This window comes from Hippichthys cyanospilos, chromosome 18, assembly GCF_059441005.1.
Source record: "Hippichthys cyanospilos isolate Australia breed blue-spotted pipefish chromosome 18, RoL_Hcya_1.0, whole genome shotgun sequence".
NCBI lineage: Eukaryota > Metazoa > Chordata > Actinopteri > Syngnathiformes > Syngnathidae > Hippichthys > Hippichthys cyanospilos.
In genome coordinates, this window is record NC_142386.1 from 3,341,571 (window position 1) to 3,358,799 (window position 17,229).

Here is a 17,229-nt window from a genome sequence, read left to right on the forward strand (position 1 = left end):
CCCCTCCCCTCCTTCGTCGCCATACATCTCCCCATCATCATCCTTGCGGCCAATTTCTGAAGGTGCGCGGTGTACGCAAGTCTAGCCGGAGATTTTTTTTTTCCATCCAAACTGGTTACACTGGTGAATTCAGTAGTTTCACAAAATACATTCATTAAAGAAAAAAAAAACAAAGCTATAGATTTGAAAATTTGGCTTACCAAAATCTTTTATTTTCGTATCATTTTTTTATATCGTTTTAGCAGCTAGTGAGGCTGATTCGGCCTTTATGATGGATGTTAAAAGGCCTATATGGCAATTGGTTACATTTTTATCTTCTCTGTGACACTGGTGTCAAAGTGCAGTCCTCGAGGGCCGGTATCCTGCATTTTTTTTTAATTTTATTTATCCGTTCTCCCAAACACAACTGATTGAAAAGATTAGGATCTTTTTCAAGCCCTTGCAGAGCTTGCTAATAAGCTAATCATTTGAATCAGGTGTGTTGGTGTGGAAAAAAAAAAAACATGCATGATACCGGCCCTCAAGGACTGGAGTTTGACACATATGGGTCAGGGCATAGATGTTGAACTCTAGCCCTCGAGTGCTAGTATCCTGGATGTTTTCGAACTTTCTTTCTCAAACACATCGAATCATTTTCAACCTTCTGCAGCGCTTGCTAATCATTTTCAATCAGGTGTGTTGCGAAGAGAAAACTGGAAAACATGTAGGATACCAGCCCTCGAGGACTGGAGTTCAACATTCATGTTCTATGACGTAAATGTATAAAAATCAATGCATAAAAAGCATTGATGTAGAATTCCAGTCCTTGGGGGCCGGCATCCTGCATGTTTTTTAACCTTCTCTCTCAAACACACCTGATTGAAATGATTAGGAACATTTTCAAGCTCCCGCAGAGCTTGTTAACGAGCAACTCATTTAAATCAGGTGTGTTGGGGAGAGAAAACAGGAAAACATGCCGGATACCGGCCCTCGAGGACTGGAATTCTACATCAATGCTCTATGAGATGGACTAAAATGACGCAAGGATCACGTGGAAGAAAAAGAACCGGAAAATGGTCAAAATACCGCACAAGGGTTTTAATTTTGGACGTTTTGTTGTGTTGTTGTCCATGAATTATGCGGCGGAGAAATCAGACGAAGATAAGGCTTAATTGGAATTCTATCTTCATTGGATGCAGTGCTGCTCCTTATTATGTGTGGCGCCCTAATGATTTTTAAATGAAACCCCTGTCCTCGACCTCAGCAAAATCCAAGATATGCGGTCTTAATTAGAGTCAAGAGTGAACACGCCGAGCAACCCCCGCAGCTTTGGCGCCGCCAAAAAACGGACTTAAAATAAGAAATATTTTCTTATATTTGGTCCAAAAAGGAGAACAAGCTTGTGTGCCAAAACAGAATGCTAATTTCAAAATATTAACTTGAGCATTTTCTTTTCAAGATGTTTTTGCTCAAAACATTAGGAGGAAATATGATTTTGAATTAGCTTTATTTTTCGTCATTAAGGAAATGATAGCAAAAAAAAACTAAATGTTGTTATTATAAGAATGGACTTACACAAAAGCATTGGCGTGACACTTTTATTTTTCTACTCTGTAATTAAGTTACATTATGTATCAGAAGTATGTTTACTCAAATGTACTATCGTTTTCAGAGAAAATGTTCTTATTTGCTTGGATCAAGCAAAACTGGCCTGAATTTTTAATGAGGAAATGTTGATTACATTTTACAGTACCATTGGATCAAAGCTCAAATAATGCTTATTTTAAGCTATATTTGGGGAATTTTTACCTTTTATTTTATTGAATATTCACCTTGTATTGATTTTCTGACCACTGCAAAAATTGCCTGAACAACTTAAAAAAAAAAAAAAAGATTCTTGAAAATTAGGCAAATTTTCTTGTTTTAAGCAAAAAAAAAATCTGCCAAGTGGGCTAAGAATGATTTTTTTGACAAGAAAACCTAACTCAAGACTTTTTCAGTTCAAAAATCAGTCCGAAATTCATAATTTATTCATGTAGCAAAATAAATTCAGGCAAATTTTCTATACGAGACCAAACTTCAAAAATCTTTATTTGAAATGGACTTGCATTTACATAGCACTTTTCTAATTTAGTTCTCAAAGATACAAAGATGACTTATTTATCTACTGATAACACTAGGAGCAACTGGGTGTTCAGCGTCTTGCTCAAGGACACTTCAACAGGGTCAAAGCAATGTTGGGATTGAACCCGCGATCTTCTCCATAAATTTGAGAAATTTTTCCAGTTTGAGCCGAGATTTAAGGAAATTATCCTCACATACTGCAAAATGTAAGCGATATTTAGAACGACTTTCAAATCACACACATGTAAAATTACCACTTTAAAACAACCCCCCAAATCCCCCAAATTATTTTAAACAATGATTTTCTTATCGAGTCCAAAATGCTGGCGTGAACAGATCCATTCCGCTTAAATCAAGGTTTTATCCGCTTCCGCTTGGAAAATTGTCTTCCCGTGGATTTTGTCCGTACACGCGGTGACATTCACTTCACTTCCCGCCGCTCTGCATTAACATGGGACCCCGGTGGCTGCTGATCTTTATTCAAATCATGCAAGAACCAGCAAAAGCAGCAGACAATAGAAAGGCCTCAAACCAGGGCAAGCGAGAACCCAACAGACTGGATTAAGGACGCTCATTGGCTCTTTCGCCCCTCTAGATGGCGCAATTTGTTTCATTCGGGAGTATGTAAAGCTTACAAATGATATTCGTATCGCTAACAATTATTTGAAAGCACTGATAGTTGCGCTATTCTTCAGGATATTAATATGGTCTGATTGTTTCTTCATGTTTGACGGATCGGATTAAAAAGCTTAAGGGGCCGCATAAGGCCCCCGGACCGTAGTTTGCGCATAGCTTTTCACAGGCTGGATTTTAATGGATTTAATGTCATGTCGCATGATGACTGGCGAGCTATTTTTGGAACAAGACCATTGGCTATAAAAATGATCTCCAAGACACGACTTTGCTTAATCTTCTTGTCTCGCACCTCAGACTTCTCTTGGAGACAGTGAGAATCAAAACAGGAAGTCTCTGCAAAAACATGACAAAGAATGTATGCCGGGAGAAACTTTTCAAAGCTAAAACTAATTCCAAACTAGAAATCTGCCAGAGTGTGTACTCCCTGTAGCTCCTACAATTATCTCCGAGGAAACTTAGTTTCAAGCCGCTACTGGTAGCGTGCTGCACTCTGGCTACATTGAAGCTCTTTTTAAATCTATTCCAACTAAAGAATAACACGTAATTAAAAAATAGGGCTGCTCGAGGGCTGACAAGCTGCCTAGCAGCTGTAGTTTTTTTCCGCTCAATTTTTTTCTGTTCTTCAGGAACAGTGTACGGAAAACGCCGATTGACCTTTGACCTTAGAGGTAGCGCGCGTACGTATTTTCTGTGGCGGATCTCAAACGTGACGTGTGGGTGCGGCGGGTTTGTCTACCTCCACAATTCTATTCATCCCAGCTCATCCATCCATCAATCATCCATCCATCCATCCATCCATCCATCCATCCACCAACTCTTCTATTCATCCCAGCTCATCCATCCATCCATCCATCCATCATCCATCCATCCATCCATCCATCCATCCATCCATCCATCCATCCATCCACCAAGTCTTCTATTCATCCCAGCTCATCCATCCATCCATACATACATACATCCATCCATCCATCCATCCATCCATCCATCCACCAACTCTTCTATTCATCCCAGCTCATCCATCCATCAATCATCCATCCATCCACCAAATCTTCTATTCATCCCAGCTCATCCATCCATCAATCATCCATCCATCCATCCATCCACCAACTCTTCTATTCATCCCAGCTCATCCATCCATCAATCATCCATCCATCCATCCATCCATCCATCCATCCATCCATCCATCCATCCATCCATCCATCCACCAACTCTTCTATTCATCCTAGCTCATCCATCCATCATCCATCCACCAACTCTTCTATTTATCCTAGCTCATCCATCCATCCATCCATCTATCCATTTATCCCAATCATCCATCCATCCATCCATCCATCCATCCATCCATCCATCCATCCACCAACTCTTCTATGCATCCCAGCTCATCCATCCATCATTTATCCATCATCCATCCATCCATCATCCATCCATCCATCCACCAACTCTTCTATTCATCCCAGCTCATCCATCCATCAATCATCCATCCATCCATCCATCCATCCATCCATCCATCCATCCATCCATCCATCCATCCATCCATCCATCCATCCAACACTTTTTAAACTTAATCAACTATCAGATATTTGTCCATATGCCAAAGCAAGAATATTAATGCCGCAGGGCCAAAACGTGCAGTAATGAGTTAAAAAAAATCTTGCGAGATGAAGCAAATATTGTAACAGGACAATGACAAGAGGGTCGGCTATTTATATGCTATGTGGTAGAAAACAAAAGTGCAATAGGGATAAGTGCATGTCATGCGTTTGGTCCTCGCCACTTTTAGAGCAACATGAAAAGTGGAAATCATCATACAGTGCTTTTGTTATTTACGCCATAGCGCCGCTACGAAGCTTCAGTATTCCTATGGGAAATAAAGCAAAATATCCAGTGCTCCTCCGTTTATTATGTGCTGAAGAGAAGACTTGCTAAACAACAGTTGTGTCCAGAAAGTATTCCTATGTACAGTACATAAAAATACAGTACATTGATTTATTGTCTGAATAAATAAATGCACCAAATGCAACACTAAGAAAATGTTTCGAGAGGCTTTTGAAATCTGAAATCACTTTAAAAGACATGATATTTACTTTTTATTGTAATTTATATCATAATTTTTGCTTCTAAAATGCCAGCATATATTTAGGGTCTCTTATCCTCGTGAGTAAAAAAGAGTCCGAGTCTTTTGTCTTCCTTCCGTGTGTTTTGTTTATTTAATGGTCCACATATTCAAATTAGACCTGGACCTCAACAAGTTCTGGTTAGCATGAAAGAAAAAAAAACTGAGCAAGATTCTGAAACTCCAATTGCCCCGCATGCAGTGTACAGAGTGAAGAGAAAAACTAAAGGGTCCTTAAGAGCAAGCAAAATGTGCCAAAACACTCGACACGACTGTTTTTGGCATATCTCCAGTTCCACCCTCAGCGAATGCACTTGAGCTTCGTCAGATAAGACGCCGCCGTCATTTGGAATGCCGCTATCTAGCACACTTTGTCAGACTCAGCGAAAATACAAAATGACACGACAATTTTCAGCGAGGACAAAATTGCTCTCTTATCAACGAGCAGGGAAACATACAAGTTTTCCATTTATGTATAATAAGCCAGATGGTGCGAGTCAGTCATTCCATAATAATTGGTGACGAATCAGAATCCGTTATCATTTGTGTCATTATGGTTTAATCAAACCTAGTGGCGGAGTGAAATTTCAGCTGCTCAATGTCTTCTTTCTTTACGTTCCCGCTAAAAAAAAAAAACATGTTACCGAATTAAAATGCGCCAATCAGGTGGTAAGGTGTTTCTCCAAACTTTTAATGGGGCTTCTGCTTCTTGCAGGGTAGGTGACATGCTGGCCAAGATGGCCGCCAAACAGGGGGGGTGGGGGCAAAAAGATTGGGCGGGCCAAAGGTTCCTCTCCGAGAAGGCCGACTCGAGCAAGGTGAGCAAGGCAATTTTAGGGCTTAAATAAAAAGGAAGGAATTAATCAGCATGGATTCCATTAGCCGCTTCTATTTTAGTTTCTGTTCTCTGTCAGCAAAATGCCCAAATGAGTTCAACTGAATCTTTTTTTTCCCCACGCAACTTTTTACGGCGCAAATACGTCTTCGGGCTATTCCTCCAAAGTTGAGTTTGGATGTGATAGAAGTATGCGATTTGAAGAGAAATAAAGACCATATTTTTCAGACTATAAACCGCACCGGTATTTAAGCCACAGCAGCAGAAATTCAGCAAAAAAACAATTTTTGTCACAGTTAAGCCGGACCGGACTGTTAGCTTCAGGTTGTAACATCAGATATTTACGCAGAAAGATGGAAGTTTTTCTAACACGTCGCTTAAATAACAGTTCAAACACATGAGGGCGGTCGTTACGTTCCTGGGAAAGAAGTTAGCAGTGTTTGCATGGAATGATAGTGTAAGGACTTGCACCTACATCTCCCACTATCACAAATTGATTGTTTTGTTGCAGCCATACATCTCCCCTAACCCTTTGGGACAGCAAATGGCTTTGTAACTAGAGTCTGTTGGAGAAAATACTTGAACTTGGAGAACATTGGTAGAACAAGTCCCTCTTTATATAGTCTTTGGTTTTATAACATTATGAAGCTTAGCTATTCCATTGCACTGATGAGACATCGCTAGAGCGCTGGCCATTCTCCTCATGAGTAAAAAGTCTCTTGTCTTCCTTCCGTGTGTTTTGTTTCTGAAATGTTCTACATTTTCAAACAAAACCTGGACCTTTGGTTCAACAAGTTCTGCTTAGCATGAAAAAAAAAAAAAAAAAACGAACTTTCCTTGAGCCTTCTTAAAGCCTAACCTGCGTGATCTTTCCAGTCTCGCGCTCTGCACTGATGCAATTACGATGGAAGCTCGGATGCAGTGAAGCCCGTCTGAAATGTGCCTTCAAATCATACAAATTCGGCTAGGAAATATTCCGCTTAATACGGCATCGTAACGGAACAGTGTGCCCGCAAAAACATTTTTTGATACACTGCGAAAAGTGCGAGACCAGAAACAAGAAAAAAAAAAATCGGCATATTTTCTTGTTTTAAACAAAAAATCTCAAATGGGTTAAGAATTTCTTTCTTGCCTGGATAAACTCAAGATGTATTTTCCATTTTTTAAAGTGCAAAATCGTGTCAGAAATTATTAATTTAAGCAAGTTGCATATCAAATTCAAGTAAGGTCCAATTTAAGAAAAATATTTTGATTTGAAAAATTGAGACATTTTCTGTATATATATTCCTCATTTTATATATATATATATATATATATATATATATATATATATATATATATATATATATATATATATATATATATATATATATATATATATATATATATATATATATATATATATAGTATATTATATGGTCCTAATATACTGGCGGATGCATTTTCTTAATTTATTCATGAATTAGAACACTTTCTTAAAATTCTATTTAAAACGGGACAATCCGAAAAATAATGCCTATTAATAAAAAACACAGTAGATTTAAGTAAACATGATTCTAATACATAATTTGTGTAAGTAGCTATGAATTGGTAATTTAAGAAAAATGTTCTTTGTTTTAAGGGTTAACTGAAAATAATTCCAAATCATCTTTTCATCTTGTTATAAATAGACATTATTTTATTGGGAATTTTGTGATGAACTGGATATTTTTTCTTTTAGACAAAATTAACAAAATATATCTAATTCTGAGCCTTTTAACTGTTTTTATTGCCTACTATTGCCTACTTTATAATTCGCTCTATTGTGTGGGTTGTAAGTCCACTCAGGGAAGTGAATAAGAATTTAAAAGTAATAAAACTTTTAAACGTGGAATCTTTTTGACTTTTTCAAAATTGACCGTTAGTACGTCCCCATTAAGACCAAGCGGATCCTAAACGATGCTCATAATGCGGGCATGCTAGCAAAGCATGTGAGCTGCGCTTGCTAAGTGTAAAGTTTTTGAAAAGTTTGCCCGGAGTGTTTGGGGTGCCCTAAATAAGAAAGTCTGGCGCTTTTTTTTTTTTTTTTTTTTCGGAAAACAGTTTGATGGAAGCCTTGTTGTGCTCGCCGGTGAGCTTTGCCGTCCCCGCGCTGGACATAAATACGCTATTGATTAGCCGCCGTCATTCTTCTATCCCGTCGGCCATGAGGAATTAGCGGACAGTAAAGTGTATCCTGTGGGCACTTGTCCACCAACAGGAAATGGCTCCTTTTGTTCGCCAATAAATCATGCTAGCGCACCGCCTCGATTTGTCACCGTGAAGGATTCAGCGAGTGGAGTGTGAGGATATTGCTTTTTTAATTTGTTTCTCGAAAAGTGAGCTAGAGGCCACGCGATATCGTTTTTTTTTTTTCTCTCTTTTCCCTTGGCTATTGAGGACATGTTTGAACAGAATTTGTGAAACGCTTGAAAAGGATATTAGGTTTCGTTTCGTCCTCTAGATGGCACTCTTGTTTAAAAAAAAATCTTGAAACCATCTACAGGAATAAGAAATGATCACGATATGCAGTATTTTGTCCAGTTCTTGCAACCTTACATCAAAGGCTTTCAATATCAAAGAGAAATCATTGAAAGAATATTCTAGGGAGCTGAAATTTCACCCAGATAGGGACAAAGTTCAACATCCTTAATCCTTTTGCAGTACGTATTTTGTCCAATTCTTGGATCTTTAGATCGAAGGCTTTCCTAATCAAAGGGAAAGCATTGAAAACAGTTTCAAGGGAGCTGAAATTTCACCCAGATGGTGAAAATGTGTCAAAGTTCAACATCCTGAACCCTTTTGCAGTATGTATTTGAAGGGTAAGCATTGAAAGATGTTTCTAGGGAGCTGAAATTTCACCTAGATGGTGAAATCATTTCAAAGTGTAACATCCTTAACCCTTTTATAGTATGTATTTGAAGGGTAAGCATTGAAAGATGTTTCTTGGGAGCTGAAATTTCACCCAGATGGTGACATCATTTCAAACTTTAACATCGTTTACCCTTTTGCAGTACGATTCTTGAATCTTCACATCAAACGCATTCCACATCAAATGGAAAGCATTGAAAGAAGACTCAAGGGAGCTGAAATTTCAACCAGATGTTGACAAGTAAAAGTTCAATGCTCTTAACCCTTTTGCAATAATTTGTCCAATTCTTGGATCTTTACATCAAATCATTTCACATCAGTAGGAAAGCATTGAAAAACTTTTCTAGGGAGCTGAAATTTCACCCAGATGGTGACAAGATGTTCAATGTCTTTAATCCAGTACGTATTTTGTCCAATTCTTGGCTCTTTACATCAATATTCAACATCAAAGAAAAAGCACTGAAAGAAGACTCTAGGCCCTAAAATTCCTTCAGCTCCCTAGAGTCTAGGGAGCTGAAATTTCACCCAGATGTTGACAAAATGTTCAAGGCCCTTAACCCTTTTGCAGTATTTTGTCCAATTCTTGGATTTTTACATCAAAGGGAAAGCATTGAAAGAAGACTCTGGGGAGCTGAAATTTCACCCAGATGGTGACAACATGCCAAGGTTCGACATGGCACCCCCACTTAGTTATCACACTAGCAGGATCCTGCCATCCCCGGGTTAAAAGACCGCCTGAATGACGCGGAAGAAAATGAGGCAAAATGATGAAAACATCGCGCCGGAGTTCAGGTGATTTCCAGCATTGAATCCTTGCTCGCTGATTTGATTGCGGGAAGAATCCTCGGCTGCAAAGTAGGAGGTTGACAAATAGTATGGCGTGTCACCCGCGTGAAAAACACGACAATTAACAGAGGACTGTAATGAGATAGGGAGGCCCATCTCATCAATCTCAGCGTCTTGTGTTGATGATGAGGTGGAAAATGAGGCGCCTTTTGTCCGCCTTTGCTAATACGCGCGGCCTTTGTGCGGTCCACAATGCATTCGGGAGCCCTGATTGACATTGCGCCGGCGTTATGTGTTTATGCTGCATTTTCATTTCAAAGCGGAAACAACAAACGCGCGGGATGAGCGCAGCGTTTGGAAAATGGGTCACGGCAAAGAGAGAGATCGCTCCGGCTCGCCACCCGGTGGCGTACAAATTCTCTGCACGTCTTGATCGCTTTTGCTGCTCAAGTCGTTTTCTTCCGCACTGCTCTCAAGTAAAAAAAAAAAAAAAATTATATATATATATATATATATATATATATATATATATATATATATATATATATATATATATATATATATATATATATATATATATATATATATATTCATCCATCCATTTTCCAGCTGTGTTGGAAATAGCAGTCCTGGAGGGCCGGCATCCTGCATGTTTTCCGGTTTTCTCTCGCCAACGCACCTGATTCAAATGATGGGCTCATTAGCGATCTCTGCAGGAGATTGAGAATGATCCCAATCGTTTAAATCAGGTGTGTTTGAGCAGGAGGGTTTGAAAACATGCTGGAGACCGGCCCTCAAGGACTGAAGTTGGACACCTGTGGCTTAAAGGGACAGTGTGTAAGATTTAGACCGTTTTTCACTACGGACAGCAGGGGGTGCTGCAGGTGCTGCATTTACCATTGTCCATAGCTATAACAAACATTAATGGATTTGTCATATTTTACTTAAAGGGACAGTGTGCAAGATTTTGACCGTTTTTCATTAAGGACAGCAGGAGGTGCTGCAGGTGCTCTATTTACCATTGTCCATAGCTATAACAAACATGGCTGCCTCCAAAGAAGTGCCATCCCCCCATGTATTATAATTTAATCATAACGAGACCAATGGTTATATTTAAAATATACTGCTGGTCGTTGAGAACACATTCATTTGCAAGATTTTGAAATTTACAATCATTTCATGTATTCCTTTTAAAATTAAAACGGTCTAAATCTTACACGCTGTCCCTTTAAAGGAAAAGTCAAGTTAAGAAATGTACACACAGGCGTACATTTTTTTTTCCCTTTAGCTTGTTTCCGGGTCATCTGGATTGACTTTGCCCCAGCGACCAAATGCGCTCAAAGTCACGTGAGCAGCGAAAAGAGTGACGCAGCCGGCCAGCAACTGCGTATCTCGAGGCAACGTCACATCAAATTAAATAAATCGTGACGCGTCACCGACAACGGGGCACAAAGACGCGAGCCAAATGAGGCCAGAATTCCTTTTTTTTCTTTTGTTTTCACACAATCTGCTGTGATGTTTCAGAACGGCTTGAAACAATTGATTTCTGACTTCATTTCTGACTCCAAAATAACTGCATTGCCTGAGTTGACCGCTAGAGGTCACTCTTGCCAGCTTCTCTCGAAGCGCTTCAAAAACAACACTACAAGGATTGATTCTAGTTGTGTTTATTCAGATTACTATAAATACAAAGAGCATGTACAATTTGTCATGAATACACCAAACTTTATTTTCAATTGAATCTGCATTCATCATATTTTTCTACACAAATGCAATCATTAATACAGGAAATGCGCCGAGTTTTTTTTTTTTTTAAGCAGGGGAGAGCCAGAGATAAATAAACAAAAGCACTTAAAATGTGTAATTTCCCTCCAAAAAAAAAACTATCGCATGAGTCTGGAGACATCTTGAAGTGAGTCACGTGGTTTGTGGCTAATTAAAGGGCATATTCTCTCATTCGCGCTTAAGTCTCGATTCAAAACATTGCGACGGTCATCAAGATCAAAAATTTGATTTTTTTTTTCCTATGATGTAGGAAAACGGAAAATCTCCCTAATTCGTTTTTGGTTTGAAGGTAAACGAGACGTTTCCCGTTTTTCTTTGAAGAATTTAAGATTGTAAAATGAAAAACAAGCCCTTATATGGTGGTGTATAATTTATTAATTCATTTTAAAACGGATAAGAGGGTTATTATTTTTTCTTAAACGACTACAAAATGGGTGATTCCATTGTCCTTTTCTGTCACACTGCAAAAAGTGCCGCACCAAATAAAAAAAAAAAGAAAAGAAAAAGAAAATTTCAAGACTTTTCTCGTGGCGCAAAAACAAGTCATAAATTCTTATGGGTAAATTCTTCAAAACGTGCAAATGGCCCCAATATACTGTAAAAAAAAATTCTCATTCATTTAAAAATTTGGCCCAGAGATTCAAGCAAACGCCACCTATAAATACACTTTCTAAAATTAAACAAGAATGATAATACTTTCCTTAAAACTGCACCCATGCAAAAGTGCCATTTTAAAAACAACATGGGCCTTTTTACCAAGGTAACGATTGGACGTCCTTTGCGAGTGTCCCTTACACTTTGAGTAGACAAGCGGCGGTAGGCGGGGCTTATCTTAAGCACGTTGGAGAATATGCCCGTGAGAGTGTCCAAAGGTTTCCTCGCCACAACCACCGGGTCCATAGGAGGCCTAGTAATGACTAAACGGTGCCGTCTCCTTCAACTCATGGTAGCCCTGGTGCTTCGGCACTGCGAAGAGACAGAGAGGCCGTTAGAATGGCTACGAATCCGCCACGGCTTTTCGGTCGTTGACAGGAAGTTCCGAATGGAGTAAGATGGCTCTCAAAAAGACCTGAGCGCCACTACGGATTCTCGCCGGACACCCCTTCAAGTCTTTGCGTGAATCTCCCCTTGGAAAATGACCTCATTTTGGGAAGCTTCTGTCACAGTTAGTGACCTCTGCTGGCAGAAACGAGCATCGCAATTGATTTGGAAAACCCTTTGGTCAGCGGATTATTACGAAAGAAATCGCTGTTGTGGTTACGTGGCAGTTAATCTCTTAAAAAACACGTCGATGGACCAATTTTATAATTTACTTGAATGATTTTGTATTTGGAGACACGGGTCATAAGAGTGTCAGTCCAATTTCTTTAAATCATTTATGAATAAATCGGATGTTCACGTTGCAATCAGCTGTTGACATATGTGCTAAGATGGCCGTCAAAAAGACGTGTGCTTGCTTGACTAATGGCGGCGCCGACGACTCGCAGATCAACTGACTTCGCCTGGTAGACGTCATTTTAACCCATTCAATGCCAAGGACGTATTTTCACGTTTTTTTTTTTTTTTTAATCTGAACATTAAATCCCAGATACTTAAGTATTAAACCTATACTGAAGTACATTCAGGACAGTAAAAAATATCTGGGATTTGAATGCGTGGACTTAAAAAAAAAAACGTGAAAATACGTCCCTGGCATTGAATTAGTTAAATTGCATATCCAAATCCACAAATGCTGAGGATCAAATCCACAAATCCAAAGGAGAGATTCCCGCAAAGACGCGAAGCCATGTCTGGCGCGGTCATAGTTCAAACGAGAGTTGCGTTCGGTAAACTCGACACAATTTTCGAGTGGTACTCTTCCAAAAAGCGTCAAAAGTACCAATCGCGAACCAGGACGCAGGTAGGTATTTTCGGGGGTGTTTTTAGAGTTCACTTAATGATTTTCTGCGCATCCCAAATGATATAGGTGAAAATAGCCGCGAGCAGAATGCGTTTGAGTGTGTAGATCAGTGTTACGGTACCAAAAGTCATATTCTCCTCCACCATCGGCCTCTGCTCTTCGCAGTTTCTAATCCTTCCCTGCGCCGCTCCGAGGACGGTCATGAGGTCCACGAGGTTGAACTTCCCTTCCTCTTTGGCTTCCTGGATCTCCTGGGCCAACTCGGCGGCGGCCTCCTCGCGTTCCTCCAGATCCTCTCGGCTCAGCATGGCGTGGAGTCCTTCCCCCGCCGCGGTCCGACCCACGGCGGGCGGCGCCAGAGAGCACAGGGCCCGGACCTGCCCGTAGGATTTGAGGTGCGCCACGTTGGCCCTCAGGAAGAGCAGGAGCACGTTGAGGTCGTTCAGGGCGCATCCCGGCCCGCGTCCCCCCACCACGTCCAGGGCGGGGAGGACCTGGTACACCGAGATGAAAGCGCTGTCCCAAACGAAGAGCCTCACCACGCTGAAGAGGACGACGGGCGCCAGCAGAACGTAGACGGCGCCGTTGGCCACGCTGATCACCTGGAAGACCAACTGGCCGATCATTTTACACTGAACCAGCTCCGGGATCCACTTGTGGTCCCGGAGCGTGCCGCTGCGCACGAAGCAGCTGAACTCGTCCTGCAGGAAGGCCGACAGGTGGAAGTAGGCCAGATACAGGCAGGCCGCCGCCATGAAGGTCAGCAGGAGGAAGCCTCGCAGGAAAAGCATGCTGACGAGGAAGTAGGACTTTTGCTTGCACCGCATGTATCTCTCCAGAAGGGGGTACTCAAAGTAGCGCTTCCTCTTCGCTCTGGGGGGGGAGAAAGGAAAAGAACATCAGCGCCGTGTTTGGCCCTGCAGCTGCACGCAATTCTGAGCGCCACCTGCTTACACGAGAACTCTCTGTGGAGCGAGGATGAGACGACCCTAACGCATAAGTGAGTTCAGCTCAGACTCATTACCGTAATTCCTCAAATATAACATGCACCTGTGCATCTTTAGGTTCAAATTCTGGTATGTTACCGTCTAGAAAATGTTTGGGGAAAGTGTCGAAGCTACAGCAAAACAGAATAAGTTTCATGTTTTGAAATTGTGTTCGTATCCGTAAGTTGTGTGTTTTTTGCGGGTTAAGTTAAGCAGGATTTTAGATTTCCCACATTGTGAGCTGTCAGTGAACGCCTCGCGAGTGTAACGCTCGAAACATGTTTTTTTTTTTCATAAATACGTCTTTATCTTCCTTTATGCTCTGATCATTTTGCCATAAATACCCAACATCATACTGCTATAAAGCAGAGGTCCCCAAACGCCGGCCCGTGGCCCGGTACCGGTTTGTACCGGGTCGCCCGAGCCGCTCCCGAAATAATGATGTTTCAAACTGATTTAGTTTATTAACAGATCATTCATTCGTGTGTTGTTTGGTAGGATCTTTGCTTTTTGGCGCCGCCTGTGGCCGCTGTTGGCACGGTTCCTCACCTCTGCAGCTCCGCCTGGAAAGTCAGCGGGTTCTTGGTAGTCTGGCGCATGTCCAAGATGCTCTGAGCCAATCGGACCGAGCGGTTGTACGACTTGTCGAGCTCGTCGATTACGAAGAGCAGGTCCGAGCCCAGCGAAGGCACCGCGAGCTGGCGCCAGATGAGAGCCGGCAGATACATCAACACGGCCATGGCCAGGAGAGAATAGGGGAACATCTGCACAAGAGGGACGCAGACAACATGGACGAACGGTAACGAGGGTCCAATTTCTTTAAAAACATTCGAGGCAAACGAAGACTTGACTCACTTTGTGTACCCAAAGGGAGCGCTCCTCAAAGTTGCCGTGGCTATCTAACTCGTGATGCATGAGCGAGTCCCAGCAGTACGTATCTACGTAGCTGGCCTGCTTCATTGTGAAATTGCTGGGAGGAAAACAGCTGATCTGCGGGCCTGCCAAACACAACCGGAGCACATCAGATGGGGAATGGGACACTCGTTTGGATTAGGCATTGACCGATTCAAAGTTAGTTTTAAAATATATCATCAGCTGTCGAAGAAAACAAAACAAAAACAGCCATTGCCATTTAATTATATTCGGAGATGGCTTGTTGAGTCAACTCTGCAAGCACTGGTGATACCGTGTCACCGAACTGCACTGCGCTTCCATAAATGTCCACAGGAGGCACCCTAGATGCCCTCGCGTCTCAAATGATCACCTAGTCCTTGAAGGCCGGTATCCTGAATGTTTTTAAGAAAATCAGAAAACATGCAGGATACCGGCCCTTAATGACTGGAGTTGGACAGTTTAGATCGGAAAAACCAAGAAAAAGGCACACGAATGTGCGACAATGGAAGAAATGAGCGGCTGTCACTGACGCCCCCTGCTGGCGCTTTTCCAGAGCTCTTGCAAGGGTTGATTAACAGTTTTTTTTTTGTTGTTTCTCTTTTTTCTAAATTAAATTTCGCAAAATATTGCTGTAGAAACTGCATGCTTTTTGCTAAGCGGCATTTTTGGGTGTGGCTACCTCCCAAAATTGTGCATCTCCACCATGTACTTAGCTGACTTTTAACACAAGCACATATACCGCGGTCCAAAGAAGCCGCAAGCGTCCACTGTCATTTCCCGAGTCGGCTCCACCCTTAAACACGGAGTCGGGAGCGAAAGCGCCCCACCCGCGTGGACTGAGCCTCACCGAGGCAAACATACGGCTTCCATTTTGGGAACGGAGCCTCCACATCTGCTCTGCAGGAGCTCGCTCTCTAATTAAATCTGAGGAGCTCAGCTGAGGCAAATCTTACATGCTCCACACTCAACATGTTTTTTTTTTTCTGATATAACTCAGCCTGATAATAGGTACATGTATGTTTTTTTTTTTCCGGCTTTCACTGATCTTTTGGCTTTAAATTGAAACGCCAAGCTACCAGGCAACGAACTCAACGCAACAATTTGCACCGTAGAACTAACAAACATCAAACTGACATTAGCTACGGCTAACGTTGTACATATTCACATAAAAACACATATGTGACATGCCACTTTGGGCTAAAGTTTGCGTTGTTAGCACGTCCTCAGCATTTTAGCAATGACATCACAAAGGAAGCATTTCGCATGACCCCAAACTAAACGTACATACTCCAAATGTTCCCCAAAATAAATATTATTGCTTTTCTGGACTAAGGTTTTCTTGAAATAAAAACATACAAATTAAATGTTTTAAAAAGGTGTCGAAACTACCGAGCACCGGTGAAGCAACATAACGTGAGCGAGCGTTTCCTACCGAGCGAGACCTCCCGAGCGAAGGCCATGCAGACCAGCAAGAGAGGGAGGCCGACCGACACGTATTTGATGACTCGGTCCAGGGGAAGTTCCAGCTCCAGGTGCTTGATCCGGTTGAACGCGGCGCTGTCCGGCAGCAAGGCATCGGAGAGCAGGGCCTTGGCAGCTTCTCTGGCAATGGACATTTTCAACACCCCCCTGGCAAAACATACAATTTTTGTCTATTTTGTGTGTGTGTATCCATCAAAGCTCAGTTTAGAAGCATTTTATCGTTTCACAGCAGCGAGAAAGCCTTGAAAGGAGACTCTAAGGAGCTAAAATTTTACCCAGATAGTGACAACGTGTTAACGTTCAACGTCCTGAACCCTTTTGTAGTGTTTTGTCCAATTCTCGGATCTTGACATCAAAAGCATTCCAAATCAAAGGGAAAACATTGAAAGAAGACTCTAGGCAGCTGAAATTTCACCCAGATGGTGACAATGTGTCAAAGTTCAATGTCCTGAACCCTTTTGTAGTGCTTTGTCCACTTCTTGGCTCTTGACATCAAAAGCATTCCAAATCAAAGGAAAAACATTGAAAAACGACTCTAGGGAGCTGAAATTTCACCCAGATGGTGACAACATGTCATGGTTCGACATGGCACTACCACTTAGTTATCACATTAGGCATGTGTAACATGTTAAAGTTCAACTTAGTTATCACACTAGCAGGATGAGAATGATGCGGAAGGAAATGAACCAAAACGGTCAAAATAATGCTCAAGGGTTCAAGTTTCCATAAAGCCTTAACTGGGGCGAGGTGTAAAAAAGTTGCGCCTACCGTGCGTACGTTTTGCAGCTTCCTCCCGCGGCGCTCCTGCTAAAAGTGTGTG

General features: G+C 41.6%; 1 protein-coding gene and 1 long non-coding RNA gene across 4 annotated transcripts; one reads left to right on the top strand and one right to left on the bottom strand.

The window, feature by feature from the left end:
• Window positions 1-11,142: 11,142 nt before the first annotated feature.
• Window positions 11,143-17,204, bottom strand: panx3 (pannexin 3). 2 transcript variants are annotated; one of them, XM_088440388.1, is made up of 6 exons: window positions 17,178-17,204; window positions 16,360-16,556; window positions 14,889-15,031; window positions 14,583-14,797; window positions 13,169-13,920; window positions 11,143-12,113 (listed from the first exon to the last, which is right to left on the bottom strand). In XM_088440388.1, the coding sequence occupies exons 2-6, from the start codon at window positions 16,541-16,543 to the stop codon at window positions 12,055-12,057; spliced, it is 1,353 nt and encodes a 450-aa protein (XP_088296514.1). In that variant the 5' UTR covers window positions 16,544-16,556; window positions 17,178-17,204; the 3' UTR covers window positions 11,143-12,054. The 2 variants fall into 2 exon arrangements, with proteins under 2 accessions (XP_088296514.1, XP_088296513.1); XM_088440387.1 differs by lacking the exon at window positions 11,143-12,113 and having other exon boundaries at window positions 13,077-13,920.
• LOC148408488 (uncharacterized) lies at window positions 13,807-16,255 on the top strand. Of its 2 annotated transcripts, XR_015868544.1 has the most exons (3): window positions 13,807-14,047; window positions 14,532-14,832; window positions 14,904-16,255. It is a non-coding gene; the product is annotated as an uncharacterized LOC148408488 (long non-coding RNA). The 2 variants fall into 2 exon arrangements; XR_015868543.1 differs by lacking the exon at window positions 13,807-14,047 and having other exon boundaries at window positions 14,385-14,832.
• Window positions 17,205-17,229: the final 25 nt, after the last annotated feature.

Bases quoted from the DNA above. Each gene is read 5' to 3' on its own strand.
- panx3 (XM_088440387.1), bottom strand. From the start codon at position 16,543: ATGTCCATTGCCAGAGAAGCTGCCAAGGCCCTGCTCTCCGATGCCTTG. The intron at 15,032-16,359 runs GTAGGAAACGCT...TGTGTTTGGCAG, and splicing joins CGCTCGGGAGGTCTCGCTCG to GCCCGCAGATCAGCTGTTTT. The intron at 14,798-14,888 runs GTGAGTCAAGTC...CCTCTTGTGCAG, and splicing joins GCTCCCTTTGGGTACACAAA to ATGTTCCCCTATTCTCTCCT.